This window comes from Hypanus sabinus, chromosome 17 (genome assembly GCF_030144855.1).
Source record: "Hypanus sabinus isolate sHypSab1 chromosome 17, sHypSab1.hap1, whole genome shotgun sequence".
Taxonomy (NCBI): Eukaryota; Metazoa; Chordata; class Chondrichthyes; order Myliobatiformes; family Dasyatidae; genus Hypanus; species Hypanus sabinus.
In genome coordinates, this window is record NC_082722.1 from 36,013,161 (window position 1) to 36,038,161 (window position 25,001).

A 25,001-nucleotide genomic window follows, 5' to 3' on the forward strand; every position below is an offset into this window, starting at 1 on the left:
AACTTTTGCTTTTTGTCATTTTAAAGATATACCATCCCATCTTGCAAAAGTTGAAATACAACCTTTCCTTTATGAACTCAAGAAATTTGGCAGATACTACAAATTCAGAATAAAACATACAAAATGCTGGAGGAACTCAGCAGGTCAGGCACCATCTATAGAAAGGAAGAGTGTCGATGAAGGGTCTCAGCCTGAAACACCAACTTTTTCTTCCTTTCCATAGATGCTACCTGACCTGAGTATTTGTGTGTGTTACTTTTGTTTAGAGTCATAGAACATGGCAGCACAGAATCAGGCCTTTCAGCCCATCTAGTCCCTGCCAGACTATGAACCTGTCTAGTCTCACTGACCTGCATCATCGCCCTTCATACCCCACTCATCCATGTATCTTTTACCATATAACCATTACAGCACAGAAACAGGCCATCTTGGCCCTTCTAGTACGTGCCGAACGCTCACTCTCACCTAGTGCCCCACCTACCCACACTCAGCCCATAACCCTCCATTCTTTTCCTGTCCATATACCTATCCAATTTTTTTTTAAATAACAAAATCGAACCTGCCTCTGCCACTTCTACAGGAAGCTCGTTCCGTACAGCTACCACTCTCTGAGTAAAGAAGTTCCCCCTTGTGTTACCCCTAAACTTTTGTCCTGTAACTCTCAACTCATGTCCTCTTGCTTGAATCTCCCCTACTCTCAATGGAAAAAGCCTATCCACGTCAACTCTATCTATCCCCCCTCATAATTTTCGTAAGATTTTCCCATAGGTGGAAACACCTTCCCCACGCCTATTCTTTCAAGATACCTGCCCTCCTCCTCATCAGCATTACCAAGAATGGGATGCGTTTCAGTCAGGACCATCTACCTATCCAAATTCTCTTAAATACTGATATCAAACCTGCTTCCATGACTTCCGCTGGCAGCTCATTCCATACTCACCAGCCCGAGTGAAGAAGTTCCCCCTCATGTTCCCCTTAACATTTCACCTTTCACCCTGAACCCATGACCTTTAGATCTAATGTCACGCAGTCTGGTGGAAAAAGCCTGCCTGCATTTACAGTATCCATACCCCTCATAATTTTGTATATCAAATCTCCTCTTATTCTTCCATGCTATAGGAATAAAGCCCTAACCTATTCAACTTTCTCCTACAGCTCACGCCCTCAAGATGCAACATGCTCGTAAATCTTCTCAGAACTCATTCAAATCTTATTTACATCCTTCCTTTACAATCTTCCCTGGTGGGGAGCCCAATGATTCAAAAATCTGATGCCCCCTCTCCTACACCAACTCCTTAGCCATGTGTTAAACTGTATCATCAGATTTTCTCTCACCAGCCCTTGCTCTCTTTCACCAATCGACTCCCCAGCTCTTTACTTCACTCTTCCCCCTCTCCCAGTTTCACCTGTCACCTACTACTTTGTACTTCTTTCTCCCCTCCCCTCACCTTCCTGCTCTAACTTCTCATCTTTTTTTCCCAGTCCTGATGAAGGGTCTTGGCCTGAAACGGTGACTGTTCCTTTTTTTCCATAGATGCCTCCTGGCCTGCTGCGTCCCTGCAGCATTTTGCGTGTGCTGCAGGGAATTCCAGCATCTCTTGTTTATCCTTACCTTTTGTTTTGACAGGAACAAACTATGTAGTCTCAAAATTTCACTGAAGGCCTCTGACATAACAAGTACACCTTTGCCAGAAAGCAGCCTATTCCAATCCACACTAGGCTGATCCTTTCTGATACCATCAAAATTGGCCTTACTCCAATTTAGAAACTATGATCTTCCTGTTTCTGGCCTCGCTAGCACATGGCATGGGTAGCAATCCCGAGATCACAACCCTGGAGGTCCAGTCCTTTAACTCCCTGGACTCACTTTGCTGGACCTTGTCACCCTTCCTCCCCGTGTCATGGATACTGACATGGGCTGAGATGTCCAGCTGTTAACCCTCCCGCATAGGAATGCTGTCCTTGACCCTGGTACCCAGAGGCCTACATACCATCTGAGAATTTTGTTCTCGTCCACAGAACCTTCTGTCTGTTCCCCTAACTAACAAATCCCTTATCACTACAGCTGACCTCTTCTCCCCGCTTCCCTTCTGAGCCTCAGAGTTAGACTCAGTGCCCAAGACCTGACTGCTGTGGCTTTCTCCCGCCAGCTCACTCCCCCCAATAGTATATAAAGTGGTATACTTGTCGTTCAGAGGAAAGGCTACAGGGGTGTTCTGCACTTGCTGCCTATCCCCTTTACCCCACCTGACAGTCATCCAGTTATCTGTGTCATGATCCCTGGGTGTAACTATCTCCTTGTATGCCCTGCCGATCAACCCCTCAGCCTCCCAAATGATCCAGGAGTTCATTCAGTTCCAGCTCCAACTACTTAATACAGTCTGTTAGAAGCTGTAGCTGGATGTACTTCTTGCAGGTGTAGTTGTCAGGGACACTAGGGAGCATTTCACTATCATGCCTGGCATCTCCACTGCTCTAACTGTGCAAAAAGAAAAAAAGGAAGAAAAATTAAACTTTAAAATATCTACCTTTGGCTATCCTCACCAAACCCTCTATGAGCCAAAACCTGAACTCCTTGCCCTGACACTGGCCCATTCCCACAATGGCTGCTCCACTTAAACCCAGTTTCTTTTTTATTGGGCGTTGCAAAGAGCCTAATAAGACTCCAACGTCTTCATCAGAAACGTGCCGTACAGAATGTCCCAACTGCCCCTTCTCAATACTTTTGAAATCTCTCTCCCACTACACAGTCCAACATCTCCGCGGGAACTGAGGCGCACAGTTATGTCTTCTTCACAACTCTATCTTACTAACACTCATCCTCTAATATATGTAAACCTTCCCAATGATTCAATGGTATTTTTTTGAGAGATACAGTGTGGTAACAGGTCCTTCCGGCCAAGCAATTACACCCACATGAACAATTAATCTGCTAATCTGTACGCCTTTTGATTGTGGTAGGAAACTGAAGCAACTGGAAGAAATGCACTCAGTCACGGGGAGAACATACAAACTCCTCACAGACAGCAGAAGCAATTGAATCTGGGTCACTGACACTGTAAAGTGTGCTAACCGTAATGCTATCGTGCAGCCCCAAGTGAAGATCTTTCTAATGCTTACCAACTGACACGGCCTTTCTCATGTTTGTTTATCTGTAATCCGATGCTCTTTCCCTCTCCAAATGCACCTGAGGGCTGATCTCTGCTCTAAGGTCAATGTCAAAGACAGATTTTAAATTGTTTAAAATCTAGTCATGTACCCCCTATTGTGAATTCTTCTTGGCTGCAAAATTCTTCCACTGCTTGTAGTGCTAGATTAAATAAATGGAGCGACAAATCAGGCATCCTTGTCTCACTCAAACTGTTGATCTAAAGCATTCTGTCAATTTCCTGTCCATCCTAACAGTGCTTCAGGGACTTGTTATAGATGTTTTTATCACTCTGGCAAGTTTCTCAAAAATGCCATAGATCTTCATGACAAGCCATATCCGCTCCGGTCATAGGCTGTCAAAGATTTACTTGAAACTGATTTGGAGTTGCAATGCCAACATATGCTCTGTGTATGAATTTCTCAGAAATAAGTTCTATCACAAACTATTGATCTATTGCAGTTTGCCACATCTGTAAACCAAGATTCATTGAGTGTCCTCTGTAGTATTTTTACTAAGTTAAAATCAGGAAGTAGGTTTTGCTTGTACAACAAAAGAAAATTTTAATATGAATTATTTCAAAAAATGTGCTACTAGTTCTTCAAATATTAATCTTATATTTTGTAAAGCACAGACAAACCTATAATTAGTGACAACTTATTTCAATGTTAAATTAGCACGATGGTATTCTGCACTCAAAGAACTTGCAGCATGGCTACTAGGCAATCCCTGACCTTACAAATGAATGAAAAATTAGTATGAGCAACCAAAGATTGGTAAAGTCAATTAAAGCCAGGCAGTGATCCGAACTCTCACCAGATATTCCCATCTAAATGGTAAAATTTTAAATCTGAAACCATCTAACCCCAGAGCCATTCAACTTTGTGTTCGTTAGTTTAATTCCTTTTCCCAGCATGAGAGAATGAAGAAAATTAAACACAGTGTAACGACACACGTAACACAAATTTAAATAGGTGTTTACAGAAATAATTATACAAATACAATACTGTGCAAAGGTTGTAGGCATCCTAGATATATATACACATACATAAACATACTGTATACCCAAGACTTTTGCACTGAGTTGTACATATGATTTGTGATTAATATAATGTGATACATTTACTAACTAAAGCAGCCTCGCCAAACTTAACAGAAGGTTTGAAAGTTCAAGTAGAAACAAAAGATCATTTGTTTCAAACCTGAAGTTAATTTGGGAACTAATAAATAAACATGAATCTTGGAAATGTAGCTATCATGTGAAGTAGGAAGCATTTCTCAGTTGACTTTGACACCAGTTTTCATGGAACTCCTGTAGTAAAATGCTGGATTTTTGTGTGGAAGGGAGATTGCTTTCAAAATTCAATAAAGGGTGGGTGGGTGAGTATCGTTACAGTCAGGTTTTCCCGGAAGAGTCATCAACCTCAACTCCTCAGCACTGAATTAAACTTACCATCTGGCCTCCTTCTGTCCAATGCAGCCCTAACTTTGCCTGCGGAGACATGGGCACCGTTGCACCCACAGGTCTCTCACACCAAGAACTGACCATTCCATTCTTCTTGAGGAAAAAGTCTTAAGTTTCAAAAACTCAACACCAGTAACTGTTTGATTTTGCTTCTGGGACCGGAGGAGCTGCATTGTTGCTGAGGACACTGCCCGAACTCGGACAGGACCTTGGCAAGAGGGCAGATAAATAAGGTGGCAAAGGTTTTAAGCTGATTCGAAGAGTTAAGGGCTACAAGAAGTGCAAGCAGCCTAGATATAAAAAGAGGTACACGAAATAACAGAAGGAAGAAAGTAAGGGAGAATACTGACAGCAAAGGACCAAAATGAGTCATGGAACACAAGTCTAATAAGATGGTTAATCATAAAGTGAGAGGAAATCTTATTAAAAATGAGCAAAACTGCCTGTACAACTATACACAAGGTATCCATAATAAAACAGGGCAGCTGGAGGCAATTATGCATGGAGAGAAATCAGACAAAGTAGGGATTAATGAGACATGACCACAGAGAAATCAGACCTGGGAATTACATGTTGAAGTATACAATACAGGTAGAAAAGACAGTAAAAAAAAGGGTAGGGGTTGAACTAACAGTATTTATAGTAACAGCAGGAAAAGGATGCACAATGTAGCCAACAACATTTAACAAAAATCAATCTCACTAATATGTTCTAATCCACAGACCACCTCAGAGTGGAAGAATAGGCAAATCAGGAAAATAAGCAAAAACACAGAATTATAATCATGGAGAATTTCAACCACTGATATTAACTTGGACAGAAGAGCCAGTCATAAGGAAACGGAGGCCCTCTGAAGTAGACTGGAATTCTTTCCAACCCATTATTTTGCAAAACAAACTGCAAGGATTTGCTGTAGTATTTAGCAAAGGAAAACAAATCAGCGTAAACAGGACCAATACACGAAATACAACATTTAAGCAATGGTGACTAAACGTGATACAATTTAAGGCGGCAATAAAGAAAGGGTAATAATGCTACAGAACTGATTTTAAGGAGCAAACTTTGGAACTTAGTGAGGTAAAAGAGGCAGAGTATTGGCAATATTATCATGAAGTATTTAAAATAGTGTTCTAAAAAGGAGAGGAGAAATGTATTTCATAATAATAAATAAATATTCACAATGAATAAAGGTGCAAGGGAAAATTTTGAAAATAAGGAACAAGCCAGTCATCAAGTAAGCAAACAGCAAAGAAGAGCTGGGATGCCTGCAGTCAGTTGAAAAATAATGCAACAATGAAAGGAAACCAGGACATTAAATTCTCAAGAAAATGGTAAAATGTTTTACAAACGGGGGACAATAAGAGATAGGACCAAACCACAGAAGGGCCTTTGAAAGTAATCCATAACAAACATATATACATTAGGTCAATGAATGTGGAGTTAAGAGACTTAACAATGGAATGATTTACTAACTGACACTTGGACGAAAAGCAGAGGGTGAGAGCAAAAGTAGTTATTTAGAATGCGAGTTGGTATGAAGTGGTGATCCACAAAGACCTGCACTGAGACCATCACTGTTCAGAATTTAGATTAATCATTTAAACACTGGAATCAAGTATATCAATTTTGCATAAACACTGGATCAGACTGGTTCGCCTATACGGCTCTCCTGTGCTTACATAAATTCTACTGGGATACAACACCCAATGCTGTGATGGTCCTCCTGCCTGAAAAATAACACAGTATAAACTGTGCAAATGACATAAAGATGTTTTCTTTGAGCATTGCTTGCACCTTCAGTACCAGCTTAAATCAGAAAATATTTTCTCCCTAATTATTTGTTCTTTTGGAAGTTTCTCCTCCACCCCCCCCCCCACCCCACAATTGTCTTTTGTCTCCATGTGCAGTAATAAGGATAAACCTCTTAATTCCTTCTACATTTCTTTCCCTATCTCATTGAGGACTGACCTGCTTAGATGAGATAATCTGATTCCAAACAATTCGCTTATTGATCATTACAGAAAGTCTCCCTGGTGCTTCCCGCTCCCTTCTCACTTCCCCAAACATGATTCCCCTCTGCTTGTCTCCTTCCCACTCTCAGTCCACAACAGGGACCCATATCAGAATCAGGTTTATCATCACTCACATCTGTCATGATTTTGTTTTGTGGCAGCAGTAGAGTGCAATACAAAATATTACTACAGTACTGTGCCGAAGTATTTGGCTCCCTAGCTGTATACATGCAACTAAAAGTTTTGCAGAGTTAGTACCGTAGCTCAGTACAAAGAGAAGAACTACTTCACATTATTCCTCGCAGCTTAAAAAGGCAGGGTGATCTAGGACCTGACCACAGAGCAGGCAGATCTGAATGAAGAGGAGGGTACCAAAACACGATAGTTGTGGACGATCCACTAACTGAGTGAGCAAGTGGCATCCTTTGTAATTAGGATCTGGCACCCTGCTTGGAATGTTGTTGGCCTGGTTTCAGAGTAAGGAAGAAAGAGGATTCAGTCAATAACAAGCAAATGGTCCTCTTTAGACATGACAATGATCAGGGAACTAAACTGGAGCAAGGTTCATCATCTCTGCACACCACTTGGCACAAAAAATGATCAAGAAGTAAACACGCTAGTGGAGTTGTTAGCACAACGCTTTACAGTACCTGGGATCCCACTGCTGCCTGTAAGGAGTTTGTACGTTCTCTCTGTGACAGCATGGGTTTCTTCTGGGTGGTCCAGTTTCCTCCCACAGCCCAAAGAAATACCGGTTGGTAGGTTGATTGGTCATTGTAAATCATCCTGTGATCAGGCTCAGATTAAATCTGTGGAGTTCTGGGTGACGTGGCTCAAAGGAAGAGCCTGTTCTCAAACTGTATCTTAATAAATAAATAAGCAAACTCTTGACTGAGGCTGTGGCATGGGGAAATAGGAGCTTCATTCTCTATCCTACATGTGCAATTCTGCTTTATGTTTGACAGTCTACACAGGGGTTCCCTACCTTTTTTATGCCATGGGCCCATTCCATTAACGGAGTATTCTAGGTACAATGTTATAATTGGGTAGCCATTACACAAGCCAACTGCAAAACTCTCCGGAACAGAAATTAAATATCAGTTTTTAGGTCTGCAGATATCGATAACTTGGTAAAGGAGGAACAGTATCCCGGTATCAAAAGGTAAAATCACTTCAACAATAACAAAGGTAAAAGGGTTGTGGGGACTTCACAGGTACCAAGAAGAAATAAGGACAAATCTAAAGATCGAGTACAAACTGTTCAGAGGCCCACTGTAACATTAATATTAGTTGGGACAAACAAACTGACTCAAGTCAGGCAAGTAGCAAGTTTCTTGTTTCTGTAGTAAGAGTTTTCTGTAACAATATTTTCTGGAGCAGGCTGCCTGTTGCAGATTTAAGAATGAGTAATGGACCAGATTTGGTTGACAACTCAGAACATTTATCTAACCACAATCATAATATAGTGTATGAAAGGTACACAGACACATTTTAATCTGAACTGATCTGCTAGTGGGTAAAGTGACGGAAGGAGGTGAAAAACACTTATTAGAAAGTTTAATATAATTTTGAACTCACTTTTATCCTGGGGGTAAATAGCTCTACTTGCTAAAAGGACACCATTGAGCTCAAGAACATGCTTCCAAAAAAAAGCCAAAAACCAGAATCGACTATGGAATCGGGAGAGAAGAAAAGCGATAAAATTGAAAGCAAAACTTATAAAATGAGACTATCAAAATAAACTTGCAAGGAAAATCAATCAACACAACATTCAGAATTACACACAAATGAAAGGAGATAGACAGCAATTGCTTGGAAACAAAAGACAGATCTAACAATGAAAAAAATTGCTCATTTATTTATATAAATACTTTGCATCAGTATTTACAAAACCAAGCATGCTCTGCAATTCAGGGATAGAATTTACCAAGATCAATTGAGTTGAACAAAAACCTTAGCAATGAAATGTGATTAGTTCCTAGGATTCCATTTTTATTTAGAGTAAAAAGGAACATGTCTATTATAAGATTAATACTTGCATTCATTTTTCAGAAACTAAAGCATCGTTGGCAAGGTGCATTTTAACCATTCTTAAAATGCCTTAATAATTCAGGGGGTATTTAAGTCAACCACATAGTTAGATCTGGAGTCACAGACCAGGGAAGGATGACAGATTTTTATGCATGAAGGGCCATAGAGAACCAGACGGCTTGTGTGACAAATCATTTGGGAGAATTGTAAGACTAAATTAGAAAAATAACATCATGCTGAGGAAAAGGAAAACTAAGACACTGTGAACAAGTTAATCTAATACCAGCTGTCAGAAAATGGTGGGAATTAAATTCAGTGACATTTAATACCTTCATACCTACACCAAACGAGCCAGACCAGCCATGTTTTTCTGTAAAGTGACTGATTAGAGGATGTACTTATATGGACTGTCAAAAGATGTTTGATTATGTCTATCTTTGACTGTTAGCTGAAGTCAAAGATCATAAATTCTTTGTCTGATTAGAAACTTAGCTGATAGAGCACAAGTACATTGGATAGGGATCCAAACTGAAAGTATATTGGTCAGTGACTCAACTAGTGACCCACAAGACATTGTGTTGGGGTTGTAACTACTCGTCATAACAACCCAGGTCATCAGAAAGACACTTATTCAAGTATGCTGGTGATACAAAGAACACAGATACTATAAGTTGGTATAGATGATATCTCTGGACAAATGTGACACCATCCATGGACAAAGCAGAAGACTTTCCAGATAAAGAAATATTTGATGGACATCTGTTAAGTTCACACCCTGTGTCTTTGCAGAATATTACAAGAAATAGAATTCTGATCAGAGCTCATCATCTGAAACAATAGTTCTGCTTTGCTTTTCACAGATTCCTTACTTTGAAACTATACTCCGTAGTTCAAGACACCCTAGTCAAGAGCAAATATTTACCATTTACCCATAAAGTAACTTATTAAGTTTATTATCTTTCCAGATCACCTCTTATCCTTTTGACTTCTAGAGCATATTGGATCTATCTGTTTTATCAGAGGACAATCCCTATATCCCAGAAATGAATTATTAAATTTATTCTGCACTTGCCCTATTGCAAATAGATATATCCCTAGGTAAGGACAACAGACCAGTACTCAGGTGTACCCAGGTGTACTCTTACCTAGGTCCTGTAATTTCAGTAAAGCTTAAACCTCTTATCTATTTTCTCCGGTGATAAAGGCCGGCATATTGCTAGCCTTCCTAATTTAGTGAGATAGCTACATGTTAGCTTTCAGGATTCATAGCCAAGAACATCCAGGCCCCACTAAAACACAGATACTTTTCAATCTCTCACCACTTAAAAGATGCCTACCCTTCATTTTTATCAAAGTAAATAACTTCACATTTTCCTGCATAATATTCCATTTTTCAGGACCTTATTAATTCGGTTCACCAGTCTATGCTCTCTTGAATCCAGTCTGCATATTCTTCAACACTCAATATTGTTATCTAACTAAGCATTATCAACAGACTTGACTATATTATACATGGATCCCTTATTCATATCACTGATACCGATTGTCAAAAGCTGAGAACAATGTCATCCCAAATCACATCCTCCCACTTATGCCACTACTTTGTAATAAGTTAACAAATCCGCAATCCTTGCCACTGTTTTACCACCAGGCCTATGTTTGTTACTTTGGTTCTATATTCTCTTGTGCCACCTTATCAATGGTCTTTTGAAAGTTAAAAAAAAACCACATCCACGGGTTTCTCTTAACTGCTCTGCAAACTATAATATCTATCTGGCACGGATTTCTCTTTCAGAAACATGAACCAACTCTATCCAATCCAATTGTTACTAATATTAAGTGTCCTGTCAACACATTCTTAATAACAGATTCCTTATCAGTGACATCAAGCTAATTAATCTATAGTTTCTCATTTCCTTCTTCCCTCTTTTATGAAATTGTGGGTCTAGATTGACTATCTTCTGTACCCTCTGTACCAGAAACAATTAATTTAAAAATCAGAAAACAGGATCTCATCTCTTCCAAATCCTTGACACATACATCATTATGACTTGAGTATGTATTGGCTTTCAGTCACATATTATTTCTTCAAATTTAGCTTTTTTTATTTTAAAACCAACTGTAATTTCTTTCAACTCATTCACAGCAGACAGTTGCTCTCAACCATTTCCAGCCAAGATTTTTTTGCATCATCTTTCATATAGACACAATTATTTGGCTATTTCCTTAGTCCTCAAATTCTCTCCCATCTCTATCTGAAAGGGATCATCACACCACCACTACTGTAATATCTACTGTATGTATCTGGGCAATTTGATCAAAGTAAACTAAAGTTTATTTATTTACCATAAAAGCATAAGACTATAGGAGCAAATTTGGCTATTCAGCCCATCAGGTATCCTCTGCCATTTAACCATGGCTGATTTATTATCCCATTCTCCTGCCTTTTCCTCAGAACTTTAGATACCCTCACTAATCCAAAATGTATCACCATCCTTTAAATTTCTAGCTTTAAATATACCCAATGACTTGGCCTCCACAGCTGTCTGTGACAATGAATTCCAGAGATTAACCACACTCTGGCTAAAGGAATTCCTCATCTCTGTTGTAAAGGGACATCCTTCTATTTTGAGGTTGTTGCCCCTTGTCCTGGACTCCCCTACTATAGGAAACATTGTCACCACATCCAGTCTATTGCTGCCTTTCAATAGTCGATTGGCTTTAATATGATATCCCCTCATTCTTCTAAACTCCAGCGAGTACAGGGCCAGAGCCATCAAACGCTCCTTATACATTAAACCTTTCATTCCTGACATTTTTCTGGTGAACTTTCTCTAGACTCTCTCTAATTCCAGCACATCCTTCCTTAGATAAGGAGTTCAAAATTGCCCACAATACTCCAAGACTGGTTGCATGATGACCTGGTAGATAGAAACACTAATGCCCTTGAACAGAAAAGTCTACAAAAAGTATAAGATATGGCCCAGACCATCATGGGTAAAGCTCTCCTCACCATTGAGCACAGCTACAAGGAGCACTGTTGCAGAAAAGCAGCATCCATCATCGAGGAATCCCCCACCATCCAGGCCAAGCTCACTTCAGCCATCAGGAAGATGGTACAAGAGCTTCACGACTCACAGCACCAGGTTCAGAAAGTGTTATTACACCTCTACCATCAGGCTCTTTAACCAGAAGGGAAAACTTTCCTCAACTTAACACTAAACTGTTCCCACAACCTACGGACTCACTTTCAAGGACTCTTCATCTCATGTTCTCAATATTTATTGTTATTTTTTTCTTTTGCACACTGGTTGTCTTGCCCGCGGTTTTTCGATTCTTTGGTGTTTCTTTTCATTTACGGTGAATATCCACAAGAAAATGAATCTCGGGGTTGCATATGGTGATATGTCTGTATTTTGATAATAAATTTACTTTGAACTTTGAAGTGCAGTCTGGTCAATGCCTTCAAAAGCCTCAGCATTACATCCTTGCTTTTATATTCTCATCATCTCAAAATGAATTCTAACATTGTATTTTCTTCTTACCACTGACTTAATTTGAAAGTTACCCTTTGGGGAATCCTGCACAAGGACTCCCAAGTCCCTTTGCACCTCTGATTCTTAAACTTTCTCTTTAAGAAAACAGTCTACACTAGGGATGGCCAACCTATGGCGTATGCGCCAAAAGTGCTGCATTGGATAATTAGAAGTGGCTCATTGCACCCCAGTGATAATAATAAAATAGTAAGCCTACAACAAGAATTCAAGTAGCTTAGAGCTAGAAATGGATTTTACTGAGAATAAATCTAAAACTTAGCAATTTTTTTTGCAATTTTATTATTTTGTGCACATCTTTTGGCGAATGTTATTCTTTCACATTAATCTGTTTTCAATTTTAAAAAATGTTCAATGAGTCAAACTAGGAAAGAAGGACTTTTGTTCTGCAGTCGTTCCATAACTGTTCAATACATGTTTGATATTTGTTTGATCCTGAGGCGCCAGGAGTCTGCACCAGTGGTGCGTCGCAGGTTTTTGCCAGTCAGTTTACAATTGACACGTGTGCGCTACAGAGTTGTGCTTTGTTCATCCTTTGTGAACATTTGCAGTTTTGTACTTTTTTGAAAATTAAGCCTTGCTTTTACAGTCAGTTACCCATCACAGTGCAAAAGAAAATGAGCAAAAGAAAAGAAGAAGGTGATAGTAAACGTGAATTCAATGAACAGTGGGAAAATGAGTTCTTATTTATAGCGGGTCCATCAGGAAAACCGTTGTGCATTGTTTGTGAAAACACTTTCTCACATAACAGAAGACATGATCTTAATAGACACTATAAAACACATCAGACTGAAACAGAAGGAAAACTGAAGCTAGTGTTTGGGTCTGAGTTACGGTACAAATATATGATTAAGAAAAAGGAAGAAATCAAAAGAAGACAAAATATATTTGTTAAAAGTCTCATTAAGATAAGCAATGTTTATCTTGTTTTATATTAAATCAATATATCATGCAAAAATGCTAAATATGTCTATATTAACATATTTTTACAAGAATTGAATGGGGGTACAAGAGTTGTATGGCGCATCTGAACTTGTGCGTGAAAAAATTGATGCATGGAATGTAAAAGGTTGGCCACCCCTGGTCTACACCTTTATTCCTTCTAAAAGAAAGTGCATGACCGTACGCTCTGTAACATTGTATTTCATCTGCCATTTCTTTGCCCATTCACCCAATCTAAGTGCTTCTGCAGACTCCCTGCTTCCTGAACTTAGCTTAATTTCACCTGCAAACCTGGCCACAAAGCTATCAATTCCCATCATCCAAATCATTGACAAATAATGTATAAAGGTCCCAACACTGACCTCTGCAGAACACTACAAGTCACTGGCAGCCAATCAGAACAGGCCCCTTTACCCCTACTCGTTGCCTTCTGTTAGTCAGCCAATCTTCTCTCCATGCGTGTATCTTTCCTATACTCTGGGCAACCACATGTGTGGCACTTTGTCAAATGCCCTCTGAAAATCCAAGTAAACAATAACCACTGACTCTATTCTGCCTTGTCTGATTTGTCCTCAAAGAATTCCAACTGATCTGCCAGGCAAGATTTCCCCTTAAGGTAACAATGTTGATTTTGACCCATTTTATCTTGTGCCTCCTAGTACCCCAAAACCTTATCCAAATTATGGACTCTAACATCTTCCTTATTGCTGAAGTCAGGCTAACTGGCCTATAATTTATGTCCTTTGATTCCCTCCCTGCTTTAAGAGTGCAGTGACATTTACAATTTTCCAGTCCTCTGAAACCATTCTAGAATCTATTGATTTTTGAAAGATCACTACTGATGTCTCTACAATCTCTTCAGCTACTTCTTTCAGAACCCAGTAGTCCATTTGGTCCAGGTGACTTTTCTACGTTAAGACTTAACAGCTTCCCAAACACCTTCTCCTTAGTAATAACAACACTCTCTTCTGCCCCCGACACTCTCAAATTTCTGGCATACTGTTGGTGTCTTCCACAGTGAAGACTGATGCAAAATACTTATTGAGTTTGTCACAGTTTCTTTATTCCCCAACAACTACCTCCCTGGCTACATTTTCCAGTGGTCCCATATCCATACTCGCCTTCTTTTACATTTTATATATCTGAAAAAAAGCATTTGGTATCCTCATTTACATTATTGGTGAGCTTACCTTCATATTTCATCTTTTATCTGATTGCTTTTTTAGTTGCCTTCTGTTGTGTTTTTAAAAGCCTCCCAATCCTCCAGCTTCCCACTATTCTTGCTCTATTTTAAGACATCTCCTTTGATTTTATGCTGTCTTTTGATCCCTTATCAGCCACAGTTGCCTCATCCTTCCTTTAGAATATTACTCCTTCTTTGGAAATTAACTATTCTGCGCCATCTGACTTGCTCCCAGAAACTTCAGCCACAGCTGCTCTGCCATCGTCCTTGCTAGAATTCCCTTTCAATCAACTTTGGCTAGCTCTTCTCTCGTGCCTCTGTGATTCCCTGGTGCCATGGTAGCGCTGTCGTTAGCGCGATGCTATTACAGCTCAGGGCATTGGAGTTCAGAGTTCAATTCTGATGTCCTCTGTTAGGAATCCGTACATCTTTCTCTTGGAATGTGTGGGTTTTCACCGGGAGCTCTGGTTTCCTCTCTCAGTCCAAAGTCACACTGGTTAGTAGATTAATTGCTTATTGTAATCTCTCCTGTGATTAGGCTACGGCTAAATTTGGGGATTTTGGGCGGCACGACTTGACAGGTCAGAAAGGCCTATTTCGCACCACATCTCAATAAATAAATAATTCTCTCATGCATCTGTGGTTTTCTTTAGTCCACTGTATGCCAACACAATATTTAAATTAAATATGCTCAATACTGCTGTTAATTTTTCAGATATAAACATGGTAGTCCTTGGCAAGGTACACAACTTGGACAGCTGCTTTGGACACGAATATGTGGCCTTGCATATCTAATAATTATGACCAACTATTGCTGCCTAACTTAAAAGTAATAATAACGAAACACGGTCAAAATATTACCATTTAAAAAGTTGCTAGGTTTTGTAGTGGGGTGCTGAAACACTCTTGTGACTGTTAAATTCTGGTGTGGTCAGTGACAGGCTACAAAGCCACATGACATCACAGTGACTTCCTGGTCATAGCACACGAAGTGTTGCTTTATGTATACGACGCATAGAACTACATATACGTATTTGTAATCAGAGGATACCATTGGATCTTAGATATTGTTAGTGATGCTTCCACACGAATGCTTTTAGCCATTGCCCCTTCATAATACTGAGGTTGTCTGGCAATCTTTGCCTTGTGTTTTCTGTTCCAGAGGTATGAACTGTGACATTTAACATAGGTTTAAATCACGTGTTTTTTTGTCACCCATGAACTACAAGTTGTATATGACTTCTCAATAGTGCATCCCACCCAGGAAAGATGACACGGGATTTTTTTTTTGTTGGACTTCAACATAAAATCTCTGGTAGCATCACAATTTAATGTAAAACAGATGGGGAGAAAATTTTGGGAAACTGCGTTACTTCAGATGCAGCACAAGCACAATGAACTGAACGTCGATTGTTCATTTCCCACTACAGATGCTGCCTGATCTGATAAGATCCTTATTGTGTGCTGCTTCAGATTTCCCGCAGTCCTAGCAGCTTCCTTCTGTGTCGCAGTTTTAGATTTAATAAATGAGACAAGTCTCCAAGAATCTACAAACAGTATTACTTTTGTCATTTAAATCTTAATAATCTTTTCAATGGCAGATCCATGAGACAGTATTTATATGTAACCAGTTGTTTAATTCTTAAACAACAACCCCAGCCATGAAAAGATGGCCAATAGTAACATCACAGATTTATTTACTTATTTATTTATTTATATACAGTGCAGAATGGGTCCTTTGAATCACGGCCCCAAATTAATCTGATCCTAATCATGGGACATTTACAATGACCAATTAACCTACCAACTCATATGTCTTTGGACTGTGGGAGGAGAGCGGAGCATGTGGAGGAAACCCGTGCTGTCACAGGAAGAACTCCTTACAGGCAACAGTGGGAATTGAACCTGAATCATCTGTACTGTAAAGCGCTGTGCTACCATAGTGAGCACTAAAGAAGACTATAAAAAAAACCTTGGTTAAAAATGGCTAAAATTAGTAGTAAATCTCCCAGTCTGGTCTCCAAAGCTAGAGTTTTTTTGCATTGAAAGTACCCAGTATCTGTGCAGTTCTATTGTTCTATTAAAACCAGGAGAAACTTCTTTGGATAGGGGCCTATAAGAATATAGAACACAGCTACAAGGGCCAAATTAACAGAGATTTAAAAGTTGAGATGGACGTTTACTTCAAATGTAATAATAAATACAGGGAAAATACCCTTCAAGGGATTCAGAAGTGCTGCAGCGAAAAATGGTAAAGCAAATTTGGCAAGCTGAATTCTAACAGCATATAGTGCTTATAATCTCTTCCTTCACATTTAAAAACTGCTGCAATCTGAGGTTTAGCTTCTGACGCTCAAGGTGACTTTAAAAAGAGTTGCAAAGCATTCCATTAATTTTCCAGAGGGAAATTAAGTATCCAAGTTGCTCTGGAACTACAGAATCAAACTTCAACAGAACAGCAACAAAAACTATCATACAGACTGTCTCCAAGTTACGAATGCCTGAGACATGGACAAACCTATAATGAACAAGCACCTACAACATCACTAAATTCAAAATTCTTACAGGGTAGATATGCTTACTCCCCTGAGTGGCTGACATAGCTTCCTCCTTCTCTCCACTTTTGGTAATTTTATTTCTCATCTGCCTAACGTACCCTCAATGCTATTCATTACAATACTGTGAAGGCGTATCTACCACAATGACTGATTTTTCCGATTCATGAACAAAATCGACTTGGGGACAACGTCTGTGAAAATGGAAACCACTCGTTACCTAGGGCCAACCGCTACTAGCAAACAAGTAGGCAATCAGTGTTCCGAATGAACTATGTACGTACATAATTTTACACAAGGTTGCTGAAGTTTCTGCACCACGTCATCTTTACTTGGCTGTATTGACTATTGCACTGTGGTCTTCATAGCGCTGTGGTGCATAGTGGAATTTGAAGGTAGAAGTGTGCCTTCATAGTTGTCTATGTTATGGACAGAGAATAAAATATCTTGTGTCAAATACTTCTTTACTTTAGAATTTAGTAATTCTTTTCAAGCTGCTAATACTGAGCCAGAAAAAGAAAGAAATCTATAGGTAATAGCAATAAAAATCTGAAAAAGTATGAGGTACTTTATTGGATTGTTATGAAAAAGAGAAAGTGCTCGAGATTGGTTAGAAGTTTAAATGTTTGGCAAGTAATTCCTGGTGAAGATAGAGAAATAGTGTCACTTTGTTGCATAGCCTACCCTCCTGCTCACTAGAGCATAAAACATCCCTCATCAGCTTCCCAGAATGCCTCCAGCCAGCAGATTAGTAGAGCACAGATCGCTAAACTGATGTTCCCACTGGAAATATCCATAAAGGACCCAAAGAACTTTTTTTTTCTGTGCTGAACAACTCTAACTCAGTAAAAGGAATTGCATCCATCCTTGAAGCGACTGGATTTTTGTATTTTTCTGCATTTATTTTGCCATTGTGCTATTTGCTCAAATCGCTTCAATCCCCCATAAATATTGAATGCTGTTTTTGCACAAATTAGGGGCTTGTAATTCCTGAAGTGAACAAATTATGTGCAAGTCTTCCAGAAAAAAAAATGAAGGCCACTGCAGCAGAAACACATTCTTGCTCAAAGTGCAATAAAACTGATTAAAACTTGCAAGTTTACTGCTGCCAATATTATAGATGAATACCTGAAAAAAATCCAGAGTAACACTCCCCTCCCCCACTATTTTAATGTAGACACCAACCTACTGTAAATGGAATGATATTTCTCCTAAGATAACAAATAGATCATGTATAAAACTCATAAGCGTTTGTCTACTGACACCAGTCTTTGTTTTGCTTGACCTCGTTCTAGGACAGTACAAATACTTCCAATTTCTGCAGAAATTCGCATACAAAATTATAGCCCGAGATGAAGCCTCAAAGTTTGCTTAAAATGATCAGGGATTTCATCTTATTCAGAATCAGATTAAAAAGGCCTGCCACAATAAATGCTGTCAGGTATCAAGTTTCGTTTTAAAAAGAGAAATCTTACGTTAACATAATTGATTTCGTGCAGTACACCATTTTGTAATGTAATTCTGCGCAAGCTGTGAAACTGCATCCTCCATTAATTGCAAATGCTGTCTAAACGGAGCATTTTCCTTGAGTTCATTGTTCTCGAAGTATAAATGCTTTTGGAATACGTCACACCCAGCAGCACGGCACTTTCAACAGTCTGAATGTGTCATCATTGGGGAGAGAGAAAAATCCTTCCATATTCCAGGAAAAGCACCTATTACCAGAATAAGATTAATTTTGTCTGACTCTTTATTTAACTGGCTCAGGTCCCTAATAACCTTTTTCACATTCATCCAACCTATCCTCCTCCTTTTCCTGTAAACACTTCCTTTTACCTTTGACCTAAGAGTAAACATATAACCAACCAATAATCAGAAAGCTATTGTTGGCAAGTCTGCGTTTCATTTAAAAAAGTGTCTTTTCATTGGCAGGCCATAATGGCTCCACTTCTGACACAGCGCAGCAGAACTGAACACGAATCAAATTTCATTTCCAGCTGCCAACTGTATCCAGGTTATACAAGATCTCAACTGAGCCGGGAAACGGCAGCTTCGCTATCAACCATTTCAAGCAACAACACTCAACATTACAACTAGCTGCAGTGACAGTAACCTAATCTATCTGCTTGGAACCGCGACTTTTTTTTTGTTACCCACTCGTTTCTGCTGTGCTTTCAAACAAGAATTTGAAGTATTCAGAGACACCATTTAATAAACATTAACCACCAAAGTGAACAGCCAATCAGATCTGTCTGCAGTCGTCAATGGTTATTCTCGATCTGTGTAAACTACATCAATCGTTCAAAGTCAGCATTCAAAATGAGCAAGTGAGGTATCAAGTTTTTCAGAAAACGTTTGTCTCAGTTTCTTCCCTTTTTTGCTCATTTCAATCTTTAGAACTGAAGTTTACACTACAGATCCTTCAGCCCACAATGTTGTGCCAACCATTTAACCTAATCTGGGATCAATATAACCAATACAGCTTTCCATTTCTCTACTGGGGTGGTGGTAGAGGCAGATATATTAACAAGTGTAATAAGAAGTCAGACACTATCTGTGAATTATAAGTAATGAGAATGGCTATGAATCAAATTGAGTTTTTTGGAATTCGGCACTTTCAGAGTTAAACATCTCTCCTTGTGAAATTATTGGGGGAAGGCCATTTAATCGGATAGAAAGGCGAACTGGAAGGTGACAACACTCTCAAGCACAAGTGACCAAAGGAAGAAGCAGGTGCTGTCACTAAAGATACCTTCCAGCCCTCGCCAATAAAACACGCCAGGACTGAAAGAGTGCAATCCTTCTCTGGGAGAATCCACAATAATACACATCTTGGCTCTGCCCACAAGTACGGCAGGCAGGTGGGTGGTGCAGCATCGTGTGCTTGTTACGCACAGTTCCAGCGACCTGGGTTTGGCCCTGACTGTATGGAGTTTGCACATTTTACCTGTCCACAGGATGTGCAGGTTCCTCTTCCCAGTCGGTTAACTGGCTACTACTAATAGCTCCTGATGACGGGTATGTGGCAAAAGAATCAAAGTGAAAATGAGAGGAGGAGGAGGAGGAGGAGGCCGATGGGGGTGAACTAAGATCTGGCATGGATCCAGTGGGCTGAATGGCCTCTTTCTGTGGCATATACAAGGGCCATAAGAAACACTTTTCATATATTTATTTAGTGATACAGCACAGAGTAGGCCCTTCTGGCCCCTTCAGTCATGCTGCCCAGGGACCCCTGACAAACCCAATTAACCCCAACCTCATCACGGACAACTTACAATGACCAATCTATCTACCAGGTACGTCCTTGGACTGTGTGAGGAAACTGGACAACCCAGAGAAAACCCACACATTCGACAGAGAAAGTGTACAGAGGCTCCTTAAGGATTAGCACCGGAATTGACCTCCAGAATGCCCTGAGCTGTAATAGCATCTCGCTAACTGCTATGTGACTGTGGTGCCCAGTTACAACTCCAAAACTTACAGAGAAATGCCCAAACGCTGCAGAGGCTAGTCGGAAAAATATGCAGCCACCAAGTGGGAAGGAGGATGTGAATATCCCATTAAACAGGAATGTGTTTGTAAGGAGGCTCTGGAAACAGGAAGATAAGCAGGAAGTAAAGCAGGAGAATCTGGACTGCTAAAGCTTGCTGGAGAAGCCAACAAACCTGAGGCTCGTGCTGTGGTTAGCCATAAAGAGTTCCAACCGGAACTCTTTAAGGGATTCTCATCTGAGAACACAATGCCACAGGCCCACAGACCCATCTACAAAATGTAACCCTGCGGCAACGGCACCAGAAGCACAGTTAGTACAAGTGCCAGCTGCAAGCTCGGGATTCAATTCCTGCCGCTGTCTGTAAAGAGTCTTTACGCTCTCCCCGTGACTGCGTGGGTTTCGTCTGGCTGCCTCGGTTTCTTCCCACACTCCAAGGACGTAAAAGTTGGGCTCGTAAGTCGCAGGTGTGTTACACTGGCCCCAGAAGCCTGGTGACACTGGGGGGCCAAACAACGATTTTCACTGCACCTTTCAACGCATGTAGATAAAGCTAATCTTTAATCTTTAAGTCAAGAGGTCAAATGGCCAAAACACCAACACTTCAGAGTAATCTTACTCATCACATCAGAAATAATTCAATCCTGTATTTAAATACATTTATACAGTGCTGACTTAGAATTTCCTCTCCCATTGGAAAATATTTATACTTTCCATTCATGGCAGAAAATAACATGTATAGAATAAATTTGCATGACACTTAGAGAATACTTGGAACAAAAGTAAACTTTACACTGAATGACAGAGTTGAACAGGACGACTCAATTTTTCTCATTAATGGACTTCGATAAACATTAACGATTAAACATTGCCATCTGGAAAGACGTTTACGAGAAACATTCACATCCATACTTTCACAGATAAAACTAAAACCATTCTGATTGGAGACTTCGAATTCAGAAGTAGAAATCATTTTGTGACTAAATCGCAATTTTGGGAAATCTGTCAGGACTGAGTTGGATTTAGATCCACTCTGGTTTTGTGGGTTGTGAGGAGGCTATTCAAGCCAAGGCAGATTGCAGACTTTTCCCAAATGGGGCAGCTACAGGCCGACACTATGCATACCTAATACTCTCTGTACTCAAACTCCAACAAAGAGAATCAAAAATATAAACTCAAGTCTTCTACTTAGGACAGAAGGCCATTCAGCCCATCAAATCCATGCAGACTCCCAGCAATGCAGTTCCGTCAGTCCCATTCCACCACCCATTTCTCTTTAGTCTCCAGTTCTTTTCCACAAACCCGTCATCTCTCCTTTGATTCTTTTGCCAATTGCCTACACTAAAGGGGCCATTTACAGGATGAATCGCTGGGATGTGGGAGGAAACTAGAGTAGCTGGTAGAAATCTATATTGCCACAGGAAGAACATGCAAACTCCACGCAGACAGGAATGAACCCTCAAACCGTAAAACAACAGTACCAACTGTGATGTCATTGTAAACCCTCGCAGCACAGAACTGGTCTTGGGATATGGCATGATTTAGAACATGAGAACATAAGAAATAGTGGCAGAAAAAGGCCATCTGGCCTAGCGAGCCTGCTCCACCTTCAATAAGATCATGGCTGATCTGACCACGGACTCATCTCCACCTACCCGCCTTTTCCCCACAACCCTCAATTCCCCGTACTATGCAAAAATCTATCCAACCTTGTCTTAAATATATTTACTAGGGTAGCCTCCACTGCTTAATTGGGCAGAGAATTCCATAGATTCACCACTTCCCGTAAAAAGCAGTTCCTCCTCAATCTCCATCCTAAATTTTGAGGTTATGTCCCCTAGTTCCGGTCTTACCTACCAGTGGAAACAACTTTCCTGGCTCCATCTTATCTCTTCCATAATTTTATATGCTTCTGTAAGATCTCTTCTCATTCTTCTGAATTCTGGTGAGTACGGTCCCAGGCGACTCAATCTCTCCTCATAGCCTATTTTACTAGTCTTGAAAACGGTAATTTGATTCTTGATTCTGTTACCGTCATCAGTCACTGGCCTGTAGTAGCTCGACTTCAGATACAGCAATAAACAAAATGATTAAATGCAGCTTTTTCATAAATTCTGTTTCTCTCGGTAGTTTTGAACAGAAAATTACCTTCTTCCTCTTCAACAACTCATCAAAAACACAAGCAAACAATAAATTATCAGTGAAGGCTGCTGGCCCAACACACTATCCCAAATGATTAATATTACTGGCAACTATTATGCAAATTATTTCCTATATGAAATTAAGCCCAGAGTTACAAGAATAAACAATTTCACTCGGAAATTATTAAGTCGCTCAAATAGTAAAATTACTTGAATAAGGGAAAACAAATCCCTTTCCATTACAGACCCCTTAATGCAACAGTGACCTGGTTGGCCAGAAAAAACTTGTTACACTAAACAGTTACAGTGCTCAGTCCAGAGCCAGCTGCTTTTGTCACTGTTTTGCTTACACGGGTCCAATAAGATTACCAGCCAAAAGCTGAACCAAAGCTAACGTCACACTTGGTTTAAGTTTACCAACTGTCAGGTGAGAAAGCAGTCTGTGACAGCACAAAGCTCCTTTTTAGGCTTTCATGTGCAAATCATTTCAAAATACATAATTAGCCTTATTTTAACCAGAATTGCTCTGAAAGCTATTACAAAACCACCACGTTTTTTTTTTGAATATACAAAGTTGTGTCTGTAAAGACTGATCAATTTTCATTGCGTAATTGATGAAACACCTGGATTTGACTGTCAATAACAAGCTTTTTATGAGCAATGGGGCAGAGCATTAGAGCAGCAAGACACACACCTCAAGAAATTAAGGTGAAGCAGAGGCACAGGAGACCTACCATCTGGGGACCTTGGAGGGAAATGGACAAGGGATACGCAACAACAATATCTTAAAGATGGCAAAAGGACGAAGGGACCCAGAAGCCCTGGATGGAGCAAGAGATTCGGAATCTAAGGACTAGATTGGTGGCATTTAGGTCTGGAGATCCAGGAAAACACAAGAGATTCAGGTACGACCTCCAGAAAGCCATCTCACGTGCAAAGTGGCAACTCTAGACCACACTAGAATCACAGAGGAATGCTTGACAGCTGAGGCAGGGTTTGAATGCCAACACCTCCTATAAAGCAATGCCAAGCCACATAAAAGACAAAAAGGTTTCGCTCCCAGATGGACTCAATGCCTCTTATGCTCACTTTGACCAAAAGAACATGTAGGCACCTTCACAAAGCTCCATCGCGCCCGACAACCCTACGATTTCAGTCTCCGAGGCCAACATGAGAGCATTCTTCAGAGGGTGAATTCACAGAAAGCATATGGCCAGATGTCGTACCTGGCTGAGTATTAAAGACGTTCACTAACCAGCTGGCTGAAGTGTTCATGAACATCTCCAACCTCTAGCTTCGGCAATCTACAGTACCCACATGCTTCAAGCAGGCTTCAATTATACTGATGCCCAAGAGGAACATGGTAATCTGCTTCAATCACCATTATCCAGCAGCATTTACATCCGCTGTGATGAAGTGCTGCAAGAGGCTCATGAGGTACACCAACTCCTGTCTAGGGAGTTACCAAGATCCGATCCAGTTTGCCTACTGCAACAACAAGTCATGAAAAGATGCCATTTCATTTGAATCTTTCACTCAGCTCTGAAACAATTGGACAACAATGATGCGTACATCAGGATGCTCTTAACTACAGTGGAGCATTCAACACTGCCACCCCCTGAAACCCATCACTAAGCTCCAAGACCTAGGCCTCAATATCTCTCTGTGCAACTAGATCCTCTATTTCCTCACTTGCAGGCCAGGTCGGTATGGACTGGCAACAACATCTTCTTCCCAGTCACCATCAGCACAGGTACACCTACTTTACTCACTTGATACCAATGACTGTGGGGCTGACTACAGCTTGAATGCCATATTTCAGTTCTCTGATGAAACCAATGTTGTTGGCTGAATTAAAGGTGGTGATGAATCAGCGTATAGGAGGGAGACTGAAATACTGCTTGAACAGTGCAACAACTTCTCACTCAACTTCAGCAAAACCAATGAGCTGGTTATCGACTACGGGAGGAAGAAACTGGAGGTCCATGAGCCAGTGCTCGTTAGGGCATCAGAGGGTCAGTAACTTCAAATTCCTTGGCGTTACCACAGTAGAGCATATGTCCTGGGTCCAGCATGTATGTGCCATTACTAAAAGGCATGGTAGTTCCTCAACTTACTTAAAAATTTTCCACAGATTCGACATGTTGCCAAAAACTTCTATAGATGCACACGGGAGTATTCTAACTAGTTAGATCGCAGCCTATATGGAAACACCAGTGCTCAGAAACAGGGAAGTCGACAGAAAGTGGTGGACAAAGCCCAATTTAACACACGCAAAGCCCTCATCACCACTGAGCATATTTAAATGGAGCACTGCCACACAAAAGTAGCAACCATTATCAAAAAACCAGCCTCTTCTCACACCACTATGTTCACGCACAGTTACTACCTTACAACCATCAAGTTTCTGAACTGGAGTGGATAACTTCACTCACCACAGCTCTGAACTTAATCTGCAATCTACAGACTTGCTTTCGATG

At 40.3% G+C, this 25,001-nt stretch overlaps 1 protein-coding gene across 11 annotated transcripts in view; it reads right to left on the reverse strand.

Annotated features, from left to right (window-relative positions):
* chd9 (chromodomain helicase DNA binding protein 9) overlaps positions 1-25,001 on the reverse strand; it is a 269,727-nt gene that overhangs the window by 156,191 nt on the left and 88,535 nt on the right. Inside the window, exon 1 of one of the 11 annotated variants that reach the window (XM_059992855.1) lies at positions 22,238-22,378. The exons of 9 other annotated variants lie outside the window; for them this stretch is intronic. In XM_059992855.1, the coding sequence (XP_059848838.1) occupies positions 22,238-22,264 (27 nt within the window). In that variant the 5' untranslated portion in view covers positions 22,265-22,378. Of the gene's footprint in view, positions 1-18,365; positions 18,705-22,237; positions 22,379-25,001 lie in introns of those variants that run through there. One more of the 11 variants, XM_059992853.1, reaches the window with a different exon arrangement.